General features: G+C 47.0%; 1 protein-coding gene across 4 annotated transcripts in view; it reads right to left on the bottom strand.

The window, feature by feature from the left end:
- Positions 1–23,767, bottom strand: part of ARNT2 (aryl hydrocarbon receptor nuclear translocator 2) — a 256,680-nt gene extending 232,913 nt beyond the window's left edge. For 2 of the 4 annotated variants that reach the window (XM_063925807.1, XM_063925809.1), the window contains exons 1-3: positions 23,660–23,767; positions 12,976–13,308; positions 12,260–12,320 (exon numbers count right to left, since the gene is read on the bottom strand). In XM_063925807.1, coding sequence (XP_063781877.1) covers positions 12,260–12,290 — 31 coding nt within the window. In that variant the 5' untranslated portion in view covers positions 12,291–12,320; positions 12,976–13,308; positions 23,660–23,767. The remainder of the gene's footprint in view (positions 1–12,259; positions 12,321–12,975; positions 13,309–23,659) is intronic. The other 2 variants (XM_063925805.1, XM_063925806.1) reach the window with 2 other exon arrangements.
- Between the last annotated feature and the right edge of the window lie 349 nt (positions 23,768–24,116).

Below are 24,116 nucleotides of genomic sequence, written 5' to 3'. Positions count from 1 at the left end.
AGCCCACCTTCCTAGTGGAATGGGCCTTTACCGAATTAGGTACCGGCAATCCAGCCGTAGAATGAGCCTGCTGAATCGTGTTACTGATCCAGCGGGCAATAGTCTGCTTAGAAGCAGGGGCGCCAATCTTGTTGGCAGCATACAGGACAAACAGTGCCTCTGTTTTCCTAACTCGAGCCGTCCTGGCTACATAAACTTTTAAGGCCCTGACTACATCAAGAGACTTGGAATCCTCCAAGTCCCCCGTAGCCACAGGCACCACAATAGGTTGGTTCATATGAAACGATGAAACCACCTTAGGCAGAAATTGAGGACGAGTCCTCAACTCTGCTCTATCCACATGGATAATCAGGTAGGGGCTTTTGTGAGACAAAGCCGCCAATTCGGACACCCGCCTCGCAGATGCCAAGGCCAACAACATGACCACTTTCCAAGTGAGAAATTTCAACTCAACTGTTTGAAGAGGTTCAGACCAGTGTGACTTAAGGAACTGTAACACCACGTTAAGGTCCCACTGGGGGCACAAAAGGAGGCTGGATGTGCAGCACTCCCTTTACAAAAGTCTGGACTTCTGGGAGAGAAGCCAATTCCTTCTGAAAGAATATAGATAGGCTCCATTAAGGTACAGATTTCGGCCCTAACTTCAGGCCCATATCCACTCCTGTCTGTAGGAAGTGGAGAAAACGGCCCAGGTGGAAATCTTCCGTAGGAACATTCTTGGCTTCACACCAAGAAAGATACTTCCTCCAGATACGGTGATAATGTTACGCCGTCACCTCCTTCCTAGCCCTTATCAGAGTAGGGATGACATCCTCCGGAATACCTTTCCCAGCTAGGATTCGGTGTTCAACCGCCATGCCGTCAAACGTAACCGCGGTAAGTCTTGGAACACGCAGGGCCCCTGCTGCAACAGGTCCTCCCTGAGAGGAAGAGGCCATGGATCTTCTGTGAGCATTTCCTGAAGATCTGAATGCCAGGCCCTTCGAGGCCAACCTGGAACAACGAGTATTGTCTGCACTCTTTTTCTTCTTATGATTCTCAATATTTTGGAGATGAGAGGAAGAGGAGGGAATACATAGACCGACTGAAACACCCATGGTGTCACCAGGGCGTCTACAGCTACTGCCTGAGGGTCCCTTGACCTGGCACAACACCTCCGAAGCTTCTTGTTGAGGCGTGACGCCATCATGTCTATTTGAGGAAGTCCCCAAAGACTTGTTATCTCTGCAAAAACTTCTTGATGAAGTCCCCACTCTCCTGGATGGAGATCGTCTCTGCTGAGGAAGTCTGCTTCCCAGTTGTCCACTCCTGGAATGAAGACTGCTGACAGAGCGCTTACGTGATTTTCCGCCCAGCGCAGAATCCTTGTGGCTTCCACCATTGCCACTCTGCTCCTTGTCCCGCCTTGGCGGTTTACATGAGCAACGGCTGTGACGTTGTCCGATTGAATCAGAACCGGTAGGTCGCAAAGAAGATTCTCCGCTTGTCGTAGGCCGTTGTATATGGCCCTTAATTCCAGAATGTTGATGTGTAGACAAGCCTCCTGGCTTGACCATGTTCCCTGAAAATGTCTTCCTTGTGTGACTGCTCCCCATCCTCGGAGGCTCGCGTCCGTGGTCACCAGAACCCAGTCTTGAATGCCGAACCTGCGACCCTCTAGAAGGTGAGCACTCTGCAGCCACCACAGGAGAGACACCCTGACCCTGGGGAACAGGCTTATTTTCTGATGAATTTGAAGATGGGACCCGGACCACTTGTCCAGAAGGTCCCACTGAAATGTCCTCGTATGAAATCTACCGAAGGGGATGGCCTCGTAGGTCGCCACCATTTTTCCCAGTACACGAGTGCATTGATGGACCGACACGCTTTTAGGTCTTAACAGGTCTCTGACCATGTTCTGGAGTTCCTGGGCGGGAGAAAAACCCTCTTTTCTTCTGTGTCCAGAATCATGCCTAAGAAAGATAGCCGAGAAGTTGGAACCAACTGTGACTTTGGTAGATTTAGAATCCAGCCATGTTGCTGCAGCACTCTCAGGGAGAGCGACACGCTTTTCAGCAACTGATCTCTCAATCTCGCTTTTATCAGGAGATCGTCCAAGTATGGGATAATTGTGACTCCCTGCCAAGAGCACCATCATTTCCGCCATTACCTTGGTGAAAATCCTCAGGGCCGTGGAAAGCCCAAACGGCAACGTCTGAAACTGGTAATGACAGTCCTGTACAGCGAATCTCAGGTACGCCTGATGAGGAGGATATATGGGGACATGAAGGTATGCATCCTTTATGTCTAGTGACACCATAAAATCCCCCCCTTCCAGGCTGGAGATAACCGCCCGAAGCGATTCCATCTTGAATTTGAACTTTTTCACGTACAGGTTTAGGGATTTTAGATTTAGAATGGGCCTGACTGAGCCATCCGGTTTTAGAACCACAAACAGGGTTGAATAGTACCCCTTCCCCTGCTGAACTAGGGGAACCTTGACAAACAAAAGCTGTTGATACAGCTTTTGAATTGCAGCTAAAACTATCTCCCTCTCTGGGGGAGACCCCGGTAAAGCCGATTTGAAAAATCGGCGCGAAAGCACCTCTTCGAATTCCAGCTTGTATCCTTGGGATACAATTTCCATCGCCCAAGGATCCACGTCTGATTGAACCCAGACGTGGCTGAAGAGTCGAAGACGTGCCCCCACCGGGGCGGACTCCCTCAGTGGAGCCCCAGCGTCATGCGGTGTATTTAGTAGAAGCCGGGGAGGACTTCTGCTCCTAGGAACTAGCCGTAGCAGGCATTCTTTTCCATCTACCCTTACCTCTGGCGAGGAAGGAAGAGCCCCGACCTCTTCTGGACTTATGCGACCGAAAGGACTGCATCTGATATTGTGGTGTTTTCTTTTGCTGTGGGGGAACATAAGGTAAAAAAGTAGATTTACCCGCGGTAGCTGTGGAAACCAGGTCCGCGAGACCTTCCCCAAATAAAACCTCACCCTTGTAAGGCAAAACTTCCATATGCCACTTTCAGTAGGCATCACCCGTCCATTGGCGGGTCCACAGGCCTTGCCTAGCAGAAATCGCCATGGCGTTGGCTCTTGAACCTAGAAACCCAACGTCTCTCTGAGCGTCTCTCATATATAAGACTGCGTCTTTAATGTGACCTAAGGTCAATAAAATGGTATCCCTATCTAGGGTATCAATGTCAGCTGGCAAGGTATCTGCCCAAGCAGCTACAGCGCTACAAACCCAAGCCGAAGCTATTGCCGGTCTGAGCAAGGCACCCGTATGTGTATAAATTGATTTCAAGGCAGTCTCCTGTCTGTGATCAGCAGGATCCTTGAGGGCCGCCGTGTCTGTAGACGGTAGCGCCACCTTTTTGGACAAGCGCGTTAAAGCCTTGTCCACCTTGGGCGAGGATTCCCACCGTAACCTGTCCTGTACAGGGAAAGGATACGCCATAAGAATTCTCTTGGGAATCTGCAGTTTCTTGTCTGGAGTTTCCCAAGCTTTTTCAAATAACTCATTCAGCTCAAGAGATGGGGGAAAGGTTACCTCAGGTTTCTTTTCCTTAAACATGCAGAGGGGTCATCTGTGATATGCAAAACATCTTTTATTGCAATAATCATATAATGAATACTTTTGGCCACCCTTGGGTGTAACCTCGCATCGTCGTAGTCGACACTGGAGTCAGAAATTGAATCCGTGTCGGAATCAGTGTCTGCTACTTGGGACAGGGGACGTTTATAAGACCCTGAAGGGCCCTGTGATACAGCCAAAGCCATGGATTGACACCCTGTTTTATCCCTGGACTCTGCTTTGTCCAATCTCTTATGTAATAAAGACACATTTGCATTTAAAACATTCCACATATCCAACCAATCATGTGTCGGCGTTGCCGACGGAGACACCACAATCATCTGCTCCACCTCCTCCTTAGATGAGCCTTCCGCTTCAGACATGCCGCAACACACGTACCGACACCCCCACACACTCAGGGATATATCTAAATGGAGACAGTCCCCCAATAAGGCCCTTTGGAGAGACAGAGAGAGAGTATGCCAGCACACACCCAGCACCACCGGACACTGGAATAAAATCTCAGTTAGTACAGTGCTTTTATATAAATATATACAATTACACTCACTGCGCCAATTAAATGTGCCCCCCCCCCTCTTTGTTACCTCAGTGAAGATCTGAAGTCTTTTGCCGCCTTTGAAGTCTTCTTATCTTCTTAATACTCACCCGGCTTCTATCTTCCGGCTCTGTGAGGAGGACGGAGGCGCGGCTCCGGGACGAACGGCGAGGGTGAGAACTGCGTTACGACCCTCTGGAGCTAATGGTGTCCAGTAGCCTAAGCAGCAGAGCCTATCATTTAAGTAGGTCTGCTTCTCTCCCCTCAGTCCCACGATGCAGGGAGCCTGTTGCTAGCAGCGCTCCCTGAAAATGAAAAACCTAACAAAAGTCATTTTCAGAGAAACTCAGGAGAGCTCCCCTGCAGTGCACCCAGTCTCCTCTGGGCACAGGATCTAACTGAGGTCTGGAGGAGGGGCATAGAGGGAGGAGCCAGTGCACACCCATTCTAAAGTCTTTAGAGTGCCCATGTCTCCTGCGGAACCCGTCTATACCCCATGGTCCTTACGGAGTCCCCAGCATCCTCTAGGACGTAAGAGAAATAATAAACTCTAATATAAACTTTTACTAAAGATGCTCTGTAGAGCTTCCCTAGCTGTGACTGGCTCCTCCGGGCACATTTTCTAAACTGAGTCTTGTAGGAGGGGCATAGAGGGAGAAGCCAGCCCACACTCTCAAACTATTAAAGTGCCAATGGCTCCTAGTGGACCTGTCTATACCCCATGGTACTAATGTGGACCCCAGCATCCTCTAGAACGTAAGAGATATCCTTTTACTACAGCGTCCTATGTCCTGCTGCCAATCCGCCTGCCCCCTCCGGCATCAACAATCCCCACTCCCTAGCCGCGCCGCAGGTGGAACAAAAGCTGCTGGGCCCACCGGCATAGATGTGTTTGAAAGCGGCACAGCGGAAGGTTTTCATAGCCCTCCCTGTGCCTCATACTCTCTGAGCCCCGGAGCCTCATCTGCGCGGGATGTCACAGAAGTGCCTCCCCACCACAGTCGCGCCCAGATCCCCAGAGGCCCTGAATCCGCAACACAGCACCTGGCCTGCCGGCCTGGAAGCCCCGAGATGGCTAATGTAACGGATAGAGTGGGTGATATCATGGAGGGTAATGTCCGGACGCTGAATCAATGTAAAAGGTGACAGTGCTGTGCAGTGCAGTGGGTGTGCAGTGTCACTGACACTGCAGTGTCACTGACAATAAATGAACTACAGCTCCCAGCAGCCCTTAGCGCAGGAGCATTCCGGCTCTAAGGCCTGCTGGGAGCTGTAGTTTATTGAGTGCATCTTCTTCCCTGTAATGTGGCACGTTGGGACACCGCTGCTAACAATAGTGACTGGCTGCTTGGCTGCTGTGCGAGTCTCCGGGAGAGCCACTGCCAAAGGTAGAACAGCAGCTTAGCTGCTTCCAGGAGGAGAAGCAGGAGATGCATTACCTGCCCCTCCCCCCACTCTCAGTACCTGCGGGCCCCATCCGCGGCACCCCCATACCCCCCCTCCACCACCCGCAGTGGCTCCGGATCCCCTCCCCCACCCGCGGCACCACCGCACCCGTCCCTTTGCCACCCGCGACACCCCCCGCATCTGCTCCTCCCCCACCCGCGGTTGCTCCAGACCCTCTCCCCACCCGCGGCATACATGCACCCTCCCCCACCCGCAGCACCCCCGCAACCGCCCCTTCCCCACCCGCGGCACCCCCGGACCCCATCCGCGTCTCCCCCGCACCAGCCACTCCCCCAACCATAGCACCTACTAGGTGATTCATCAGGCCCTGCGTGCGCTGTTCAGGCCATTACAAGGGGCTACGACCCCTTAACCATTGCACGCCCTTTGTCCGTTCAATATTTAACCACTCACACAATTATTATTAGAGGTAATACTCCTTATAATAAAAATATTGCACGTCACACAGGCGTGCAAGGGTTAAGGGGGGGTAGCCCCTTACGACAGTGTGAAGAGCGCCTGTAGGGCGCGATGAATCCCCTAGTAATAATATAATATTCACAGTACGAGTGACATACATCAAAATATAACTGTTTGAATGCATGTCAATATACATAGACACACATATAAGTGTATCTCACATAAAAATGAAAGAGGCTACTTTATAATCTATAAAAATATACATTATTTTCCAAACACCTGATATCCTGCTTAGGGCAGCAAGAACTGTTCAAAGCTTTTAGTAAAGTTATAGCTCACAGCTGATCACACCCATACCTCCCAACTTTCTTATGTCCTAAAGAGGGACACGAAAAGGGGGCATGGCCTGTGAAAAGGGGGCTTTGCGGGAGGACCCGCGATCGCTAGCCACGCCCCCGTTTTCGTCACTGAGGGGGCATGCCCAGCGCTCTGTGAGCTGCTGGCATGCCCCCTCCCCTCTCCTCCTGTGTCCCCTGAATAGACGCTGTGCGCATGCGCACAGTGTCTATTCACCGCTGCTCTAAGCAGGGCAGCGAGAGACAGAGCCTCCCAACTGCCCCCCCACCCGCGGGACACTGCAGCCCGCGGGTGTGACAGCGGGACAGTCCCCAAAAAACGAGACTGTCCCGCGAAAATCGGGACAGTTGGGAGGTATGCACACCTTCCACAGGTAAGTGGCTTGTGCTAATTTCCATTGTTGCCGAATCAGTAAGGAGAAGTAGAGGAGTGGGAGGAATCTATTAAAATAGAAGGAGGTCAGCAGATCAGAGCGTTACTAGCTAAATGTGTGCTCCGCATACGAAAATGAGATTTATTTCTGGAGGACGTTAATTTACGAAAACATTAAATGCCAGTTATCATCTTCAAGCTAATTGTGATGACTGGCATCTCTCTAGCGCACAATACGATTAAAGCCTTTTTTCATCCAGCAATTGTAGTCCACGTGGATGGTAAAATATGTTTAAGTTAAAATAAATGGGGAAAAATACAGGTACTTGTGTCTACCGTATGTGTGTCGACCATTGTCATGACCCTGTCGACTTGTTGAACTGCCTACCTTTTACATGTTGATCTTTTAACCCTGTCGACCTTTTGACCCTGTCAACCTAATGCATGTCTACCATTAGTGGTAGACCTATTGACTGTAGACCTTTTTAGTGTAGATCTATAGTGCAGATACCGTTCAGCTTACCCAAGCAATTACGTCCTTCCTAGGATGCATTTTATGTCTGAGCATTTCACGCTAAAATCCATCAAACACTACATGAGGCCCAACGAGAGCAGCTATATATAATCAGAGAAACTTTCCTTTTACAATCTGTTTGCAAAAACAAAACAAAAAAACATGCCACTAGTACTGAAAGGGCAAGCCATTTATTAATCCAAGTCGGTAAGGCTCATGTACAAGTCATGATCAGTGTACACCTGCTGTGTTTTTATATGCAGAGATGTGTCTACTTGTCAGCATAGCATATTTCCAATGTCTTCAGAAACATTCCTCCAAATAAACCTGTGCCTACATATGTGGCTGCCCTGGATAATATGCATGGTGAAAACATTCTTCACATCATACAAAAGTGTTTTCATATACTCTTGTCACAGCCACGCCAAACAGCGTTTCTCGGCGCACCAGGTCCTGTGCGACTCGGCTTGTGCTGAGCATCTCGAATGTGCGTCTTAGTCACACTTACAAGTTCAATTGTGCTTCAATATGTACATATTTAAAATTCATTCCTGTGTGATTAAAGTGGCAGCCCGGCGTCTCTGGTACAGACTGAGTGGAGTTTTGCTGCGTTATTTAAAGAATAAGTCACTATGCTACAGCACTCGGAGTAGCTGACTCGCACCGGGCACCTCGCATCACATGGCGTATTGAGCCTGGGTGTATGAGGACACATCTGTATCTAAATATTTACCAGGTTCAGTTTTTCTTCTTAAATAACGCTACATAATGAAGGCAAATAAGTTAAATGCTATGGGGCTGATTTACAGTTGCACTCAAGTCCACCTTGTGGACTGTACGATCTCCACCATACGGAGCTTATAATTGTTAGCTGCGTGTGCGTTGGGCCCTGTATATGCAACTCTGACCAGCTACAAACTATTCAGAGTGCTGCATCTCCACTGGCAACTTAATGGGTGTAACAGTACAGCAATGAGCATTTGCACATGAGCGTGTCGCTGGAACTGGAGGCTATTCAGAGTTGTGCGTATGCAGAAATCCATATGATTTTAACAGATCTCTTGCTCCAAATATAGGGCAGGTGCAAATGATGATATTGATGTGGCTACTTTCACAAGAAAATAGTCAGGGACAGACGGTGTGGCCACACAGAAACAGTCAACTCTGAATGCAGGTGGAGACATTTATTCCTAAGCACGCAATGCAGCTGCAGTTGTGCCCAATTTCAAGCAACTCTAAACCAGCCGCTATGACCATATAGGGTAAATACAGCAAAATTCCTATGCCTTTATTTGGTGGGGGGTTTTTTAAATATAACCTGAGGGGCATATGTAGAGGTGGGCACAAACATGTCTCACACATTAATACCTATTTTTAAAGGAAGAAAAAAGAAAGCAGTACATTTTAATGTGGTGCACTCTGGACAACAAAATTATTATTAAGTAACATTCAATGATTGATTATCTTCCCCTTTTTATTAATTCAAAGTGCTATAGGTCATGAATGTTACCATATAGCATAAATTATCCAATAATCCCGTTATAGGGTCATAGCTGATTTCCTCCCTTATTCCTCATATTGTTACACAGTGTGTGTCTCCAATACTTAGGGCCAGCAAGTTGGGTCCTGTGAGACGTTTTACAACAAATTCACAATGCAATTTCCATTTGCAATTCAATTCCAAACTCGCATTGCGCTTTCCCAACAAAGTCACATATTTTTGCGCGGATGAATTTAGTAGGAGCAGTTGAAAACATCTGGTACATCCATCCCAATGAATGATAAGGTATTTGATAAAGAAATAAAGACTTATCATTTTCCAGGTGATCTTCTCTAACAAGCTGAAAAATGTGTTAAATGATGTGGGACAATGATGTGAGACAAGTATGTTAAGGGGGGTACTCACCGAGCGATATTCTAAGCAATCTGACTAGATTGCTTAGAATTTCAGCATTATCGCTCCGCGTGTACCCCTTACAGCGATAGCGATGCGCAGCCCCGCGCATCGCTATCGCTGCTGCTAGATTGGCCTGCAAGCAGGCCAATCTAGCGGGTCGCTCACTTCACCCGCTGGGTGAAGTGAGCGGCCCCCCCGTCTCCCCCCGCACGCTCAGCACAGAGCGTGCTGTGCTGAGCGGCGGGAGAGATGTGTGCTGAACGGTTCGCTCAGCACACATCTCTCCTGCATCGGCCCGTCTATATGGGCCTTTACAATGAAAAGGATATCTCCTGCACTCCAACAATGGGCACAGCCTTGTTCCCAGGTGGAGATCACCAACCACAGTACATATTATAAAATCAAAAATCAATGAACAAGCGCTCCCTATTTAGGATAAGTCCAATAATAGTCCACAATGTAACTGGAGTCTCCAAATCCCTCCTTGTAACAATGGAATTTGAAGGCCTAATTCAGCATGGAATGCAGGTACGATTGTGTTTGCAGGCTGAAGCCCTGTGAAGTGTGCACATGCAACAGCATCTCACTAGTCCGAACGCCTCTGCGTGATTGACAGGCAGAGGCATTCGTGGGGTGAGATAGGGTGGGGTGAGATAGGGCGTCAACTCGATGTTTAAGGGACGTCGCAGTGGTGTTGGGGGGGGCGTAGTCCGGCAGACGCGTCCACACCGTTTGCTTGACGGACCGTGGAGGCTGCATGACATCACACGTAGCTGCTGCGACTGGAAACATGGCGGGTAGCCGCCTGCCTTCACAGCTAGGCTGCGTAGGCAGAGGGCTACCCTAAACATGTGAAAGAATGGCTTTCACATATTTACATATTTGCGGAAGGGGGGGGGGGGGTGGCAGGACCCGTCATGTGGGGCGGACTTGCCCTGGCTGGGCGTTCCCCCACATGTCAGTGTAATTGATCGTAGATGTGCAATTTTTCGCACATCTACGATCCATGCTGAATTAGGCCCTGAGTGCGTTGACATTTGCCAGTTCCTGGCTTAGTCTCTTTTAAAATGTGCAATGAACCTTTCTGATACCAGTAAACTACACAAAGGTCTGAAAGTGCAGACCCCTTTGTGAAAGCATCACTATACATTTTACTAATCCACAGCAATCAGTCAAGTATGTTATTTGAATTTGCAGACGCAACAGTGTTTTTTTCCAACATTTTACAATCTTGTATAAAATCACTGAAAAGTCACATAACATACATGTTAATGTACCACAAAATATTGTAACAACTTTAATTTACCGAAAACACTTGCTGGCTATCATTAATCTCCCAGTGGTGGACACATGTACATATCAGCGAGAATACACATATATATCGTTTTACCAATAAGTATCAATACATATTTCTGCCGTTGCTGTTCCTGCAGTTACAATTTCTGCTGAGCCTGTTCTAGTTTAGGTCTGCACCCCATGTAGATACACTCTGTGCCTGATTCACAGAAGGACGCTGTAAACATCACTGCTGTGAAAATATACCAATGTCACAGGTATCTGAAGACAAAATATGTCTTCTGCCGACATTGCAGATCTAAGTGCTGCGTCTAAAGACAAACATTAGGTCACGCCATGATGTCACAGTTTTCACCCATCTGTGTTAGTCTAAGCTCAGAATGGGCAATGGAACTCCTGTGCCAGGGCCAGGAAATCTATGTCGGAAGACGTAGACCCTGGCCTCCGTGTGACTACAAAACGGGAGGGGCATCATGTCACTGTTTTGAGAAAGTGTCCCTGCTGCCACCCCCCCAAACAGCCGCAACATGTCAATCATGCTGCAGCTTTTGGTCAGTGCGAGCAACCTCTTAGAGATAGGCACATACACAGTACAGATCCTGTGCAGTTGTGCATAAACCATTAGACTTAGGTTTATGTTTTAACACGTATGTTACAACATATATGCATATGTAGATTCAGATACATTTTCCACTTAAGCCTCCTAAGCTTATCAGATGGAATGGAAGCTGGAGGGGGTATGCAAGTATTGGCCGAGTACTGTAAGCGCATTCACGCAAATGCAATTCATGTAGACCAGTGGTTCTCAAACTCGGTCCCCAGGACCCCACACGGTTCACGTTTTCCAGGTTACCTGGCAGGTGCACTGTGTATCACCAACTGTCATATTTTAAAAAATCTGCAGGTGACCTGCAAAACATGAACCGTGTGGGGTCCTGAGGACCAAGTTTGAGAACCTGTGATGTAGACAACAACAAAGACGCATATGCACCTGTCAGGAGACCTGTCACATGGTGGTGCTCGACCCTGATGCAAAATACTAAGATGACGATCAACACCTGCTGATTGGTTGAGCGCACATTGATCCCTCCCACAATTACTACTGTTAGTGTGGCTACTGCGACCTATTAACATGATTATTAACATGATTATACATTTGCAATCAGTCCAAAGCAGGAAAACTCTCCATGTTTTTATTTAACAGAACTGAATTAGCACTTTATTGTTGTTTTGCACCTGTTTGTAAATATATTTTACATGGTAAATGCTAATTAGCATTTGTTAATAACATTGTTCGAAGACATATATGATACAAGGAATGATTGCATTGTATACAAATTGTGTACTGTTATGATTCACTATTACCCCTGACAAACCACATCTCCAGGTGCATACTGCTTTACTGTCCTGGCATCACCGTGGCACATATGACTATGTGTATGTATGCGTTATTGTTCTCTTATGTAAATAAGCAGTATATCCGCTCATTTATTAAAGAAATAAAAATCTGCCAGCAAATCTGTACTGTGGTGTTGATTTTATATGTGTTTAACTGGTATTTGTTAACAAACATCAACTTTCATGCGTCTAAAGTAACAAATTAATAACTATTTATTATATTTTGGGAACACTGTACTATTACCATGTTAGTTTACTAAAGAACACTGTAAACATCATTGATTTGTCAGCAACACCTTTCACCACCTACAGCCACATGTTGCTATTTTGGCGAATAATCCCAATCTTGATGACAAAAAATCACCAGTACATGACAATATCCAGGTTGTTATAATGAAACATTACAGCAAATTCTAGTATTGCAACAAATGAGTACTTACCGCTGGGGTTAACGGCTGCTGGTGTTGCCATTGTTCAACGTGAGAACTGCACAGATTATCCCTAGAAATAATTAACAAACATGAACACCAAGGAAAGAGAGAGAGCGCAGTGGTGCGCTCAGTTCCAGATGAGTGACTGGGAACTAGTCATTGTACAAATGCAGCACGGAAGTAGCTGAAAGAGCAATTGGCTGGTTAGTATGGCTTACAAAGGGACAGGTACATGGGGTGCACTCGGGGTTGGCAAATGGCAAACTTGTGACACTGAAAGTCCCAGCATACTAATGCATTTTTTCAGACTGCAAAGCACAGGATGATAATGAGGACACCTCATAACTGTGCATACCAGCATGACAAAGGGGGTTACAAATAGGAGGACACAACAATGAAATGGAAAGTGTTCTCAGATATGTTTCTGTCTGTCTAACTGCGGATTTCAGTGTTGATGATGCTGAGTGGTCCAACACTGATCTGTTAGTAGTGACAGGCGGGGAGAATGGGGCAGCACAGGCAGGGGCAGAGCATTGTTCAGCAGAGGTGACAGAGACAGGGGCACATTGCAGACAGATGAAGCAGTGAGGCTCGCATAAGGGAGGAGGGTGGCACAGTGGGCGGTACAACTCGGTATATAGGGATGTGAGAGCATTGCACATTGCTGCTGCATGGAGGTGGCAGGGAGCTCGGTGCTATATATGGGCGCAGGGCTGGATACTCACGGTGCTCCCTCCCCCTCCTGGCCAGTGTCCGGTCCCTTTGTGCGGCTGCCGGTGTCCGGAGCTGAGGGGAGAAGATACCGCGAGAGCTGCGAATCTCTTTAGGGGGGAATCAGGAGGGGGAGACTGCGGTGTTACCACAGCAACAAGTCACTGTCGGACCAGGGAGGGAGCATCCCCATGGCAACCCCGAGAGGCGGGGAGGAAGGAACTTTGAGGGACAAAGCGGGGCACCAGATCCTGTGTGTGTGGTGTATTGTACCGCATATTCCACATATACAGATACTGTGCCCATCACCAGCACTGGTGCTCACACATACAATGGTGTGGCGCCATCTAGTGGTAAAAAACCAAAGCGACAACAGTGGGCGAACACTTTATAGATAATGCGAATATGTATAAGTAGTTGTTCTATCCCTTGTGAGGCCGTTTGCGGTATTTGTACTCCTAATATTTTCAATGCAAAATATTTGTAATGAATATAATTGCGATACAAGTTCGGGCGTGACTAAATATCCATTTTAACACTCTATATATATATATATATATATATATATATATATATATATATATGGATTTCTTCTTGATAGTACCTATATATATACAGGTTGAGTATCCCTTATCCAAAATGCTTGGGACCAGAAGTATTTTGGATATGGGATTTTCTCTGACGTCCTAGTGGATGCTGGGGACTCCATAAGGACCATGGGGAATAGCGGCTCCGCAGGAGACTGGGCACAAAAGTAAAGCTTTAGAACTACCTGGTGTGCACTGGCTCCTCCCCCTATGACCCTCCTCCAAGCCTCAGTTAGATTTTTGTGCCCGAACGAGAAGGGTGCACACTAGGTGGCTCTCCTGAGCTGCTTAGTGAAAAGTTTAGTTTTAGGTTTTTTATTTTCAGTGAGACCTGCTGGCAACAGGCTCACTGCATCGAGGGACTAAGGGGAGAAGAAGCGAACTCACCTGCGTGCAGAGTGGATTGGGCTTCTTAGGCTACTGGACATTAGCTCCAGAGGGACCGATCACAGGCCCAGCCATGGATAGGTCCCAGAGCCGCGCCGCCGGCCCCCTTACAGAGCCAGAAGACAGAAGAGGTCCGGAAAATCGTCGGCAGAAGACGTCCTGTCTTCAACAAGGTAGCGCACAGCACTGCAGCTGTGCGCCATTGCTCTCAGCACACTTCACACTCCGGTCACTGAGGGTGCAGGGCGCTGGGGGGGGGCGCCCTGAGACGCAATAAAAACACCTTAGATGGCAAAAAAATGCATCACATATAGCTCCTGGGCTATATGGATGAATTTAACCCCTGCCAGAATACACAGAAAAACGGGAGATAAGGCCGCCGAGAAGGGGGCGGAGCCTATCTCCTCAGCACACTGGCGCCATTTTCCCTCACAGCTCCGTTGGAGGGAAGCTCCCTGGCTCTCCCCTGCAGTCACTACACTACAGAAAGGGTTAAAAAAGAGAGGGGGGCACTAATTACGCGCAGTATTAAAAATACAGCAGCTATAAGGGGAAAAACACTTATATAAGGTTATCCCTGTATATATATAGCGCTCTGGTGTGTGCTGGCAAACTCTCCCTCTGTCTCCCCAAAGGGCTAGTGGGGTCCTGTCCTCTATCAGAGCATTCCCTGTGTGTGTGCTGTGTGTCGGTACGTTTGTGTCGACATGTATGAGGAGAAAAATGATGTGGAGACGGAGCAGATTGCCTGTAATAGTGATGTCACCCCCTAGGGGGTCGACACCTGAGTGGATGAACTGTTGGAAGGAATTACGTGACAGTGTCAGCTCTGTATAAAAGACAGTGGTTGACATGAGACAGCCGGCTACTCAGCTTGTGCCTGTCCAGACGTCTCATAGGCCGTCAGGGGCTCTAAAGCGCCCGTTACCTCAGATGGCAGATATAGACGCCGACACGGATACTGACTCCAGTGTCGACGGTGAAGAGACAAATGTGACTTCCAGTAGGGCCACACGTTACATGATTGAGGCAATGAAAAATGTTTTACACATTTCTGATAATACGAGTACCACCAAAAAGGGGTATTATGTTCGGTGAGGAAAAACTACCTGTAGTTTTCCTGAATCTGAGAAATTAAATGAGGTGTGTGATGATGCGTGGGTTTCCCCCGATAACAACTGATAATTTCTAAAATGTTATTGGCATTATATCCTTTCCCGCCAGAGGTTAGGGTGCGTTGGGAAACACCCCCTAGGGTGGATAAAGCGCTCATACGCTTGTAAGAACAAGGGCTCTACCCTCTCCTGAGATGGCCGCCCTTAAGGATCCTGCTGATAGAAAGCAGGAGGGTATCCTAAAATGTATTTACACACATACTGGTGTTATACTGCGACCAGCAATCGCCTCAGCCTGGATGTGCAGTGCTGGGTTGGCGTGGTCGGATTCCCTGACTGAAAATATTGATACCCTAGATAGGGACAGTATATTATTGCCTATAGAGCATTTAAAAGATGCATTTCTATATATGCGTGATGCACAGCGGAATATTTGCCGACTGGCATCAAGTCTAAGTGCGTTGTCCATTTCTGCCAGTAGAGGGTTATGGACACGACAGTGGTCAGGTGATGCGGATTCCAAACGGCATTTGGAAGTATTGCCTTATTAAGGGGAGGAGTTATTTGGGGTCGGTCTTTCAGACCTGGTGGCCACGGCAACAGCTGGGAAATCCACGTTTGTACCCCAGGTCGCCTCTCAACATAAGAAGACGCCGTATTATCAGGCGCAGTCCTTTCGTGGGCAAGCGGGCAAAAGGTTCCTCATTTCTGCCCCGTGACAGAGGGAGAGGAAGAAGGCTGCAGAAATCAGCCAGTTCCCAGGAACAGAAGCCCTCTCCCGCCTCTGCCAAGCCCTCAGTATGACGCTGGGGCTTTACAAGCAGAATCAGGCACGGTGGGGACCCGTCTCAATGAATTTCAGCGCGCAGTGGGCTCACTCGCAATTAGACCCCTGGATCCTTCAGGTGATATCTCAGGGGTACAAGTTGGAATTCGAGACGTCTCCCCCTCGCCGTTTCCTAAAGTCGGCTTTACCGATGTCTCCCTCTGACAGGGAGGCAGTTTTGGAAGCCATTCACAAGCTGTATTCCCAGCAGGTGATAATCAAGGTACCCCTCCTGCAACAGGGAACGGGGTATTATTCCACACTGTTGTGGTACCGAAGCCGGACAGCTCGGTGAGACCGATTCTAAATCTAAAATCTTGAACACTTACATACGGAGGTTCAAATTCAAGATTGAGTCACTCAGAGCAGTGATTGCGAACCTGGAAGAAGGGGACTACATGATGTCTCGGGACATCAAGGATGCTTACCTTCATGTCCCAATTTACCCTTCTCACCAAGGGTACCTCAGGTTTGTGGTACAGAACTGTCACTATCAGTTTCAGACGCTGCCGTATGGATGGTCCACGGCACCCCGGGTCTTTACCAAGGTAATGGCCGAAATGATGATACTCTTTCGAAGGAAGGGAATTTTAGTTATCCCTTACTTGGACGATTCCCTGATAAGGGTAAGATCCAGGGAACAGTTGGAGGTCGGTGTAGCACTATCTCAGGTAGTGTTGCGGCAGCACGATTGGATTCTCAATATTCCAAAATCGCAGCTGATTCCGACGACTCGTCTTCTGTTCCTAGGGATGATCCTGGACACAGTCCAGAAAAAGGTGTTTCTCCCGGAGGAGAAAGTCAGGGAGTTATCCGAGCTAGTCGGGAACCTCCTATAACCGAGCCAAGTCTCAGTACATCAATGAAAGGGTTCTGGGAAAAATGGTGGCTTCCTACGAAGCAATCCCATTCGGCAGATTCCACGCAAGAACTTTCCAGTGGGACCTGCTGGACAAATGGTCCGGGTCGCATCTTCAGATGCATCAGCGGATAACCCTGTCACCAAGCACAAGGGTGTCTCTCCTGTGGTGGTTGCAGAGTGCTCATCTTCTAGAGGGCCGCAGATTCGACATTCAGGACTGGGTCCTTGTGACCACGGATGCCAGCCTGCGAGGCTGGGGAGCAGTCACACAGGGAAGGAATTTCCAGAGCTTATGGTCAAGCCTGGAGACATCACTTCACATAAATATCCTGAAGCTAAGGGCCATTTACAATGCTCTAAGCTCAGCAAGACCTCTGCTTCAAGGTCACCCGGAGTTGATCCATTCGGACAACATCACGGCAGTCACCCACGTAAACAGACAGGGTGACACAAGAAGCAGGAGGGCAAGGCAGAAGCTGCAAGGATTCTTCGCTGGGCGGAAAATCATGTGATAGCACTGTCAGCAGTATTCATTCCGGGAGTGGACAACTGGGAAGCAGACTTCCTCAGCAGACACGACCCCCACCCGGGAGAGTGGGGACTTCACCCAGAAGTCTTCCACATGTTTATAAAACTCGACAAGTATTGCGCCAGGTCAAAGGACCCTCAGGCAATAGCTGTAGACGCTCTGGTAACACAGTGGGTGTACCAGTCAGTGTATGTGTTCCCTCCTCTGCCTCTCATACCCAAGGTACTGAGAATTATAAGATGGAGAGGAGTAAGCACTATATTCGTGGCTCCGGATTGGCCAAGAAGGACTTGGTAACCGGAACTTCAAGAGATGCTCACGGAGGATCCGTAGCCTCTACCTCTAAGAAGGGACCTGCTCCAGCAAGGACCCTGTCTGTTCCAAGACTTACCGCGGCTGCGTTTGACGGCATGGCGGTTGAACGCCGGATCCTGAAGGAGAAAGGCATTCCGGATGAAGTCATTCCTATCCTGATCAAAGCCAGGAAAGATATAACCGCAAAACATTATCACCGCATTTGGCGAAAATATGTTGCGTGGTGCGAGGCCAGTAAGGCCCCGACGGAGGAATTTTCAACTAGGTCGATTCCTACATTTCCTGCAAACAGGAGTGTCTATGGGCCTGAAATGGAGGTCCATTAAGGTTCAAATTTCGGCCCTGTCAATTTTCTTCCAAAAAGAACTAGCTTCAGTCCCTGAAGTTCAGACGTTTGTGAAAGGGGTACTGTATATACAGCCTCCTTTTGTGCCTCCAGTGGCACCTTGGGATCTAAATGTAGTTTTTGGGTTCCAAAAGTCACATTGGTTTGAACCACTTAAATATGTGGAGTTAAAATATCTCACATGGAAAGTGGGCATGCTGTTGGCCCTGGCCTGGGCCAGGTGCGTGTCAGAATTGGCGGCTTTATCCTGTAAAAGCCCTCATCTGATTTTCCATTCGGACAGGGCGGAATTGAGGACTTGTCCTCAGTTTCTCCCTAAGGTGGTTTTCAGCGTTTCACCTGAATCAACCTATTGTGGTGCCTGCGGCTACTAGGGACTTGGAGGACTCCAAGTTGCTAGACGTTGTCAGGGCCCTGGAAATATAGGTTTCCAGGACGGCTGGAGTCAGAAAATCTGACTCGTTGTTTATTCTGTATGCACCCAACAAGCTGGGTGCTCCTGCTTCTAAGCAGACTATTGCTCGTTGGATTTGTAGTACAATTCAGCTTGCACATTCTGTGGCAGGCCTGCCACAGCCAAAATCTGTAAAAGCCCATTCCACAAGGAAGGTGGGCTCATCTTGGGCGGCTGCCCGAGGGGTCTCGGCTTTACAACTTTGCCGAGCAGCTACTTGGTCAGGAGCAAATACGTTTGTAAAATTCTACAAATTTGATACCCTGGCTGAGGAGGACCTGGAGTTCTCTCATTTGGTGCTGCAGAGTCATCCGCACTCTCCCGCCCGTTTGGGAGCTTTGGTATAATCCCCATGGTCCTTACGGAGTCCCCAGCATCCACTAGGACGTCAGAGAAAATAAGAATTTACTTACCGATAATTCTATTTCTCGTAGTCCGTAGTGGATGCTGGGCGCCCATCCCAAGTGCGGATTGTCTGCAATACTGGTACATAGTTATTGTTACCAAAAAATCGGGTTATTGCTGTAGTGAGCCATCTTTTCTAGAGGCTCCTCTGTTATCATGCTGTTAACTGGGTTTAGATCACAAGTTATATGGTGTGATTGGTGTGGCTGGTAAGAGTCTTACCCGGGATTCAAAATCCTTCCTTATTGTGTACGCTCGTCCGGGCACAGTATCCTAACTGAGGCTTGGAGGAGGGTCATAGGGGGAGGAGCCAGTGCACACCAGGTAGTTCTAAAGCTTTACTTTTGTGCCCAGTCTCCTGCGGAGCCGCTATTCCCCATGGTCCTTACGGAGTCCCCAGCATCCACTACGGACTACGAGAAATAGAATTATCGGTAAGTAAATTCTTATTTTTCCGTATTTTGGAATAATTGCATACCATAATGAGATATCATGGTGATGGGACCTAAGTCTAAGCACAGAATAGATTAATGTTTCATATACACCTTATACACACAGTCTGAATGTAATTTTAGCCAATATTTTTAATAACTTTATGCATTAAACAAAGTGTGTGTACATTCACAGAGTTCATTTATGTTCATGTACACCTTAAAGACACAGCCTGAAGGTCATTTAATACAATATTTTTAATAACTTTGTGTATTAAACAAAGTTTGTGTACATTGAGCCATCAGAAAACAAAGGTTTCACTATTTTACTCTCACTCAAAAAATTCCGTATTTCGGAATATTCCGTATTTCGGAATACAGGTTGAGTCTCCCTTATCCAAAATGCTTGGGACCAAAGGTATTTTGGATATGGGATTTTTCCGTATTTTGGAATAACTGCATACCATAATCAGATATCATGGTGATGGGACCTAAATCTAAGCACAGAATGCATTTATGTTACATATACACCTTATACACACAGCCTGAAGGTCATTTTAACCAATATTTTTTTATAACTTTGTGCATTAAACAAAGAGTGTGTACATTCACACACAGAGCCGGCCTTAACCAATATGATGCCCTAGGCAATATTTTGGCTGGTGCCCCCTAGCACCGCCGCTAGTTCTGCAGGAGATGCCTGGCATGAGTCAGCTGGCAATTCTGCTAACGTCGGGCGTCTCTTTCGTTTATGGAAATGCATCCTATTTACATTACTATGTGGCTAGGTTGCACAAGCAGCTTCTGCTGATTAAAATGATATGCGGCATGCCTATATTCTGAGTGCGACTGTGTCTTTATCTGCATACGAAATGCTACATTACAGTGATTACCAGGAATTAACTGCAATATAGCATTTCGTATGCAGATACAGCCGCAGTCACACACACAATATAGGCATGCTGCATATCATTTTAATCAGCAGAAGCTGCTGGTGCCCCCAAGCATACCAAATGCCCTAGGCATTTGCCTAGTTTGCCTATGCCTAAGGCCGGCTCTGTTCACACAGTTCATTTATGTTTCATATACACTTTATATACACAGCCTGAAGGTCATTTAATACAATATTTTTTAATAACTCTGTGTATTAAACACACTTTGTGTACATTGAGCCATCAAAAAACAAAGGTTTCACTATTTCACTCTCACTCAAAAAAGTCCGTATTTCGGAATATTCCGTATTTCGGAATATTTGGATATGGGATACTCAACCTGTATTTGGATATGGGATACTCAACCTGTGTGTATATATATATATATATATATATATATACACAGCAGCGTTTCTAGAGAGGAGGGGACTCCTCCTGAGTCTGCAGACTCAGTGTGCGGGCTCCCTCCTCTCCTGTAGCCATCACCGATCACCGCCGCTGCTAGCGCTCTCAGCTCTGAGACTCTGGCTCGCGCCATTTTTCCGGAGTCCTGCTCATGCGCTGTAGACTCTGGCACTGTGCCAGAGTCTCTAGTGCTCAGTGCGCTAGCAGTGGCGGTGACGGTTACGGGAGAGAAGGGGGCCCACACTCAGTCGCCGATGGACACCGGAAAGGTGAGTATAGAAGAAATGGGTGCGGTGTGGGCCCCCTCTGGACCCAGGGGCCCGTATATATATATATATATATATATATATGTGTATGTATATGCAGTGCCTTGCTAAAGTATTCACCCCCCTTGGTTTTTTACCTATTTTGTTACATTACAACCTGCAATTTTTTTTATTTATTTATTTTTTATCTGAATTTTATGTGATGGATCTGCACAAAATAGTCTAAGTTGGTGAAGTGAAATGAGAAAAATTTATATAAAAAATAATTTTTATAAATAAAAATCTGAATATTGGCATATGTATTCACCTCCTTTGCTACGAAGCCTCTCAAAAGCTCTGGTGCAACCAATTACCTTCAGAAGTCACATAATTAGTGAAATGAAGTCCCCCTGTGTGCAATTTAAGTGTCACATGATCTGCCAGTATAAACACACCTTTTCTGCAAGACCCCAGAGGCTGCAACACCACTAAGCAAGAGGCATCACACCATGAAGACCAAGTAGCTCTCCAAACAAGTCAGGGAGAAAGTTGTTGAGAAGTACAAGTCACTGGTTTGGTTTCTAAAAAAATATCCAAATCTTTGACGATCCCCCGGTGCACCATCAAATCCATCATCTTCAAATGTAAAGAACATGGTACAAACCTGCCAAGAGAGGGCCGGCTACCAAAACTCACAGACCGGGCAAGGAGGGCATTAATTAGAGGGGCAGCACAGAGACCAAAGGTAACCCTGAAGGAGCTGCAGAGTTCCACAGCCGAGACTGGTGTATCTGCGCATGTGACCACAATAAGCCGTACACTTCATAGAGCTGGGCTTTATGGAAGAGTGGCCAAAAAAAAGCCATTACTTAGTGTTAAAAATAAGAAGGCACGTTTTGAGTTTGCCAAAAGGCATGTGGACGACTCCCCAATTGTATGGAAGAAGGTGCTCTGGTCAGTTGAGACTACAATTTTACTTTTTGGCCACCAAGGAAAACGCTATGTCTGGCGCAAACCCAACACATCCCATCACCCCGAGAACACCATCTCCACAGTGAAACATGGTGGTGGCAGCATCATGCTGTGGGGATGTTTTTCAGCAGCAGGGACTGGGAAACTGTTTCAAGTCGAGGGAAAGGTGGATGGTGCTAAATACAGAGATATTCTTGAGCAAAACCTGTTTCAGTCTGCCTGGGATTTGAGACTGGGACGGAAGTTCACCTTCCAGCAGGACAATAACCCGAAGCATACTGCTAAAGCAACACTCGAGTGGTTTAAGGGGAAACATTTTAATGTGTTGGAATGGCCTAGTCAAAGCCCAGATCTCAATCCAATTGAGAATCTGTGGTCAGACTTGAAGATTGCTGTTCACAAGCGAAACCATCCAACATGAAGGAGCTGGAGCAGTTTTGCCTTGAGGAATGGGCAAAAATCCCAGTGGCAAGATGTGGCAAGCTCATAGAGACGTAGCCAAAGCGACTAACAGCTGTAATTGCCGTAAAAGGTAGCTCTACAAAGCAGGGACATGCGGTGAGCTAAATAGCTCAGGAGGCACTGGCTAGCGCCAGAGCCAGATTTACACGCAATATATGAGCTAAAGAGTACATCTGGGCATTATATACAGTTGCAGCAGTATAAACTCCTGGAAATCTGGTGAGTTTTGATCAGAGATGTGCGGAAAAGATTAGCAGGTGAGGCACTGCCTCACCTGCCATAGACTTTTTACTCCGGAGTTTTGGCTATAACAATGATTAGAACAATGCAAAGAAGATATTTCAAACATAGTCTTTGTATTTTTCAAATACTTTATACAGTAAAAACTCTGGCACAAACGTTAGTATGACAGGAAAGGCTCTGCCTCACCCCACCGCATGTCACTGCTACAAAGTACTGACTTTAGGGGGGTGAATAGTTATGCACACTGAAGATTACTGTTGTTCTGACCTATTTGTTGTTTGCTTCACAAAAAAAAAAATCTTTAAAGTTGTAGGCATGTTCTGTGAATGAAATAATGCAAACCTTCAAACAATCATTTTAATTCCAGGTTGTGAGGCAACAAAACATGAAAAATGCAAAGGGGGGTGAATACTTTAGCAAGGCATTGTATGTATATATATTAGTGATGAGCGGATTCGGTTTTACTCGGTTTTACTCGGTTCTCAAAACGGCATCTTATTGGCTCACGGATGTCACGTGTTTTGGATAGCCAATAAGATGCCGTTTTGAGAACCGAGTAAAACCGAGTAAAACCGAGTAAAACCGAACCTCGCTCATCACTAATATATATATATATATATATATATATACATGCAGATAATCCCGGCACTATTCTTATAAAGGTGTAAAAGATGCTGCGGTGCCCTCCCAAAGGTATTGCTCCTCAATGAATATGGTGAAGAATAAGGGTGGCACTCACGCAGACTGGTGCAGGTGTAGAAAAGGTCAGTTTATTATTGTTCCGACATGTTTCGGGGACTAGCCCCATCCTCAGGGCCTTAGCCCTGAGGACGGGGCTAGTCCCCGAAACATGTCGGAACAATAAACTGACCTTTTCTACACCTGCACCAGTCTGCGTGAGTGCCACCCTTATTCTTCACCATATATATATATATATATATATCCATACAGCGTAACGCCGGCACTCTGGATGCCCCCTAGGGCTTGCTTACTCTGGTGCCCTCCATCTGGGTTTGGCAACCCCCATATGTAGATCAAAAAATGAGGCGGCACTCAGAGATTTGTTGAAAAGCAAACAGGTGTGTATTCAAATCATCACATCACATCAACGTTTCGGGGAACAAATCCCCTTCATCAGGATGAACAAACAGTGCAGAAAGTGAAATATATAGACAGACTCACCCAAGGAGACTTCCCATTGCACATCACCGCAGTCCCAGCATACCTGGCTCCGCCTCCCTCACTTCCGGGTATGTCACTTCCTGCAGAAGTGACAAAACGGGCCCCTGGCTGGTAACCACGGTGATGCTGTAAACAAAACAGAGGATCATCAATGGGACCAATAATCAGCACTCCGTGACAGAAATTTCCAAGTCTTATTCTATATTATAATTCATCAAAAAAGCTTATTTAGAGTAAGACCCACTCTGGGGATAGAAAGTGCATCTAGTGCTTTTGGAAGCCACCTGGCTTAACATTAAAGGTGCATAAAGTAAACATCAGGTAAAATTTATAAAGTGGCTCTGTGTAAAGTGTATTAAAAGCGCTGATTCATATCCACATGAAAATTCCTCCTTAGTGCATTACCAAATTACATAAAAAGCACTTAGTGACATAAAGTTAAAAAAGAGAGAACATG

Source organism: Pseudophryne corroboree, chromosome 6 (assembly GCF_028390025.1).
Source record: "Pseudophryne corroboree isolate aPseCor3 chromosome 6, aPseCor3.hap2, whole genome shotgun sequence".
Taxonomy (NCBI): domain Eukaryota; kingdom Metazoa; phylum Chordata; class Amphibia; order Anura; family Myobatrachidae; genus Pseudophryne; species Pseudophryne corroboree.
The sequence above is the reverse complement of the archived record's forward strand: the minus strand, read 5'-3'. Positions and strand labels throughout refer to the sequence as shown.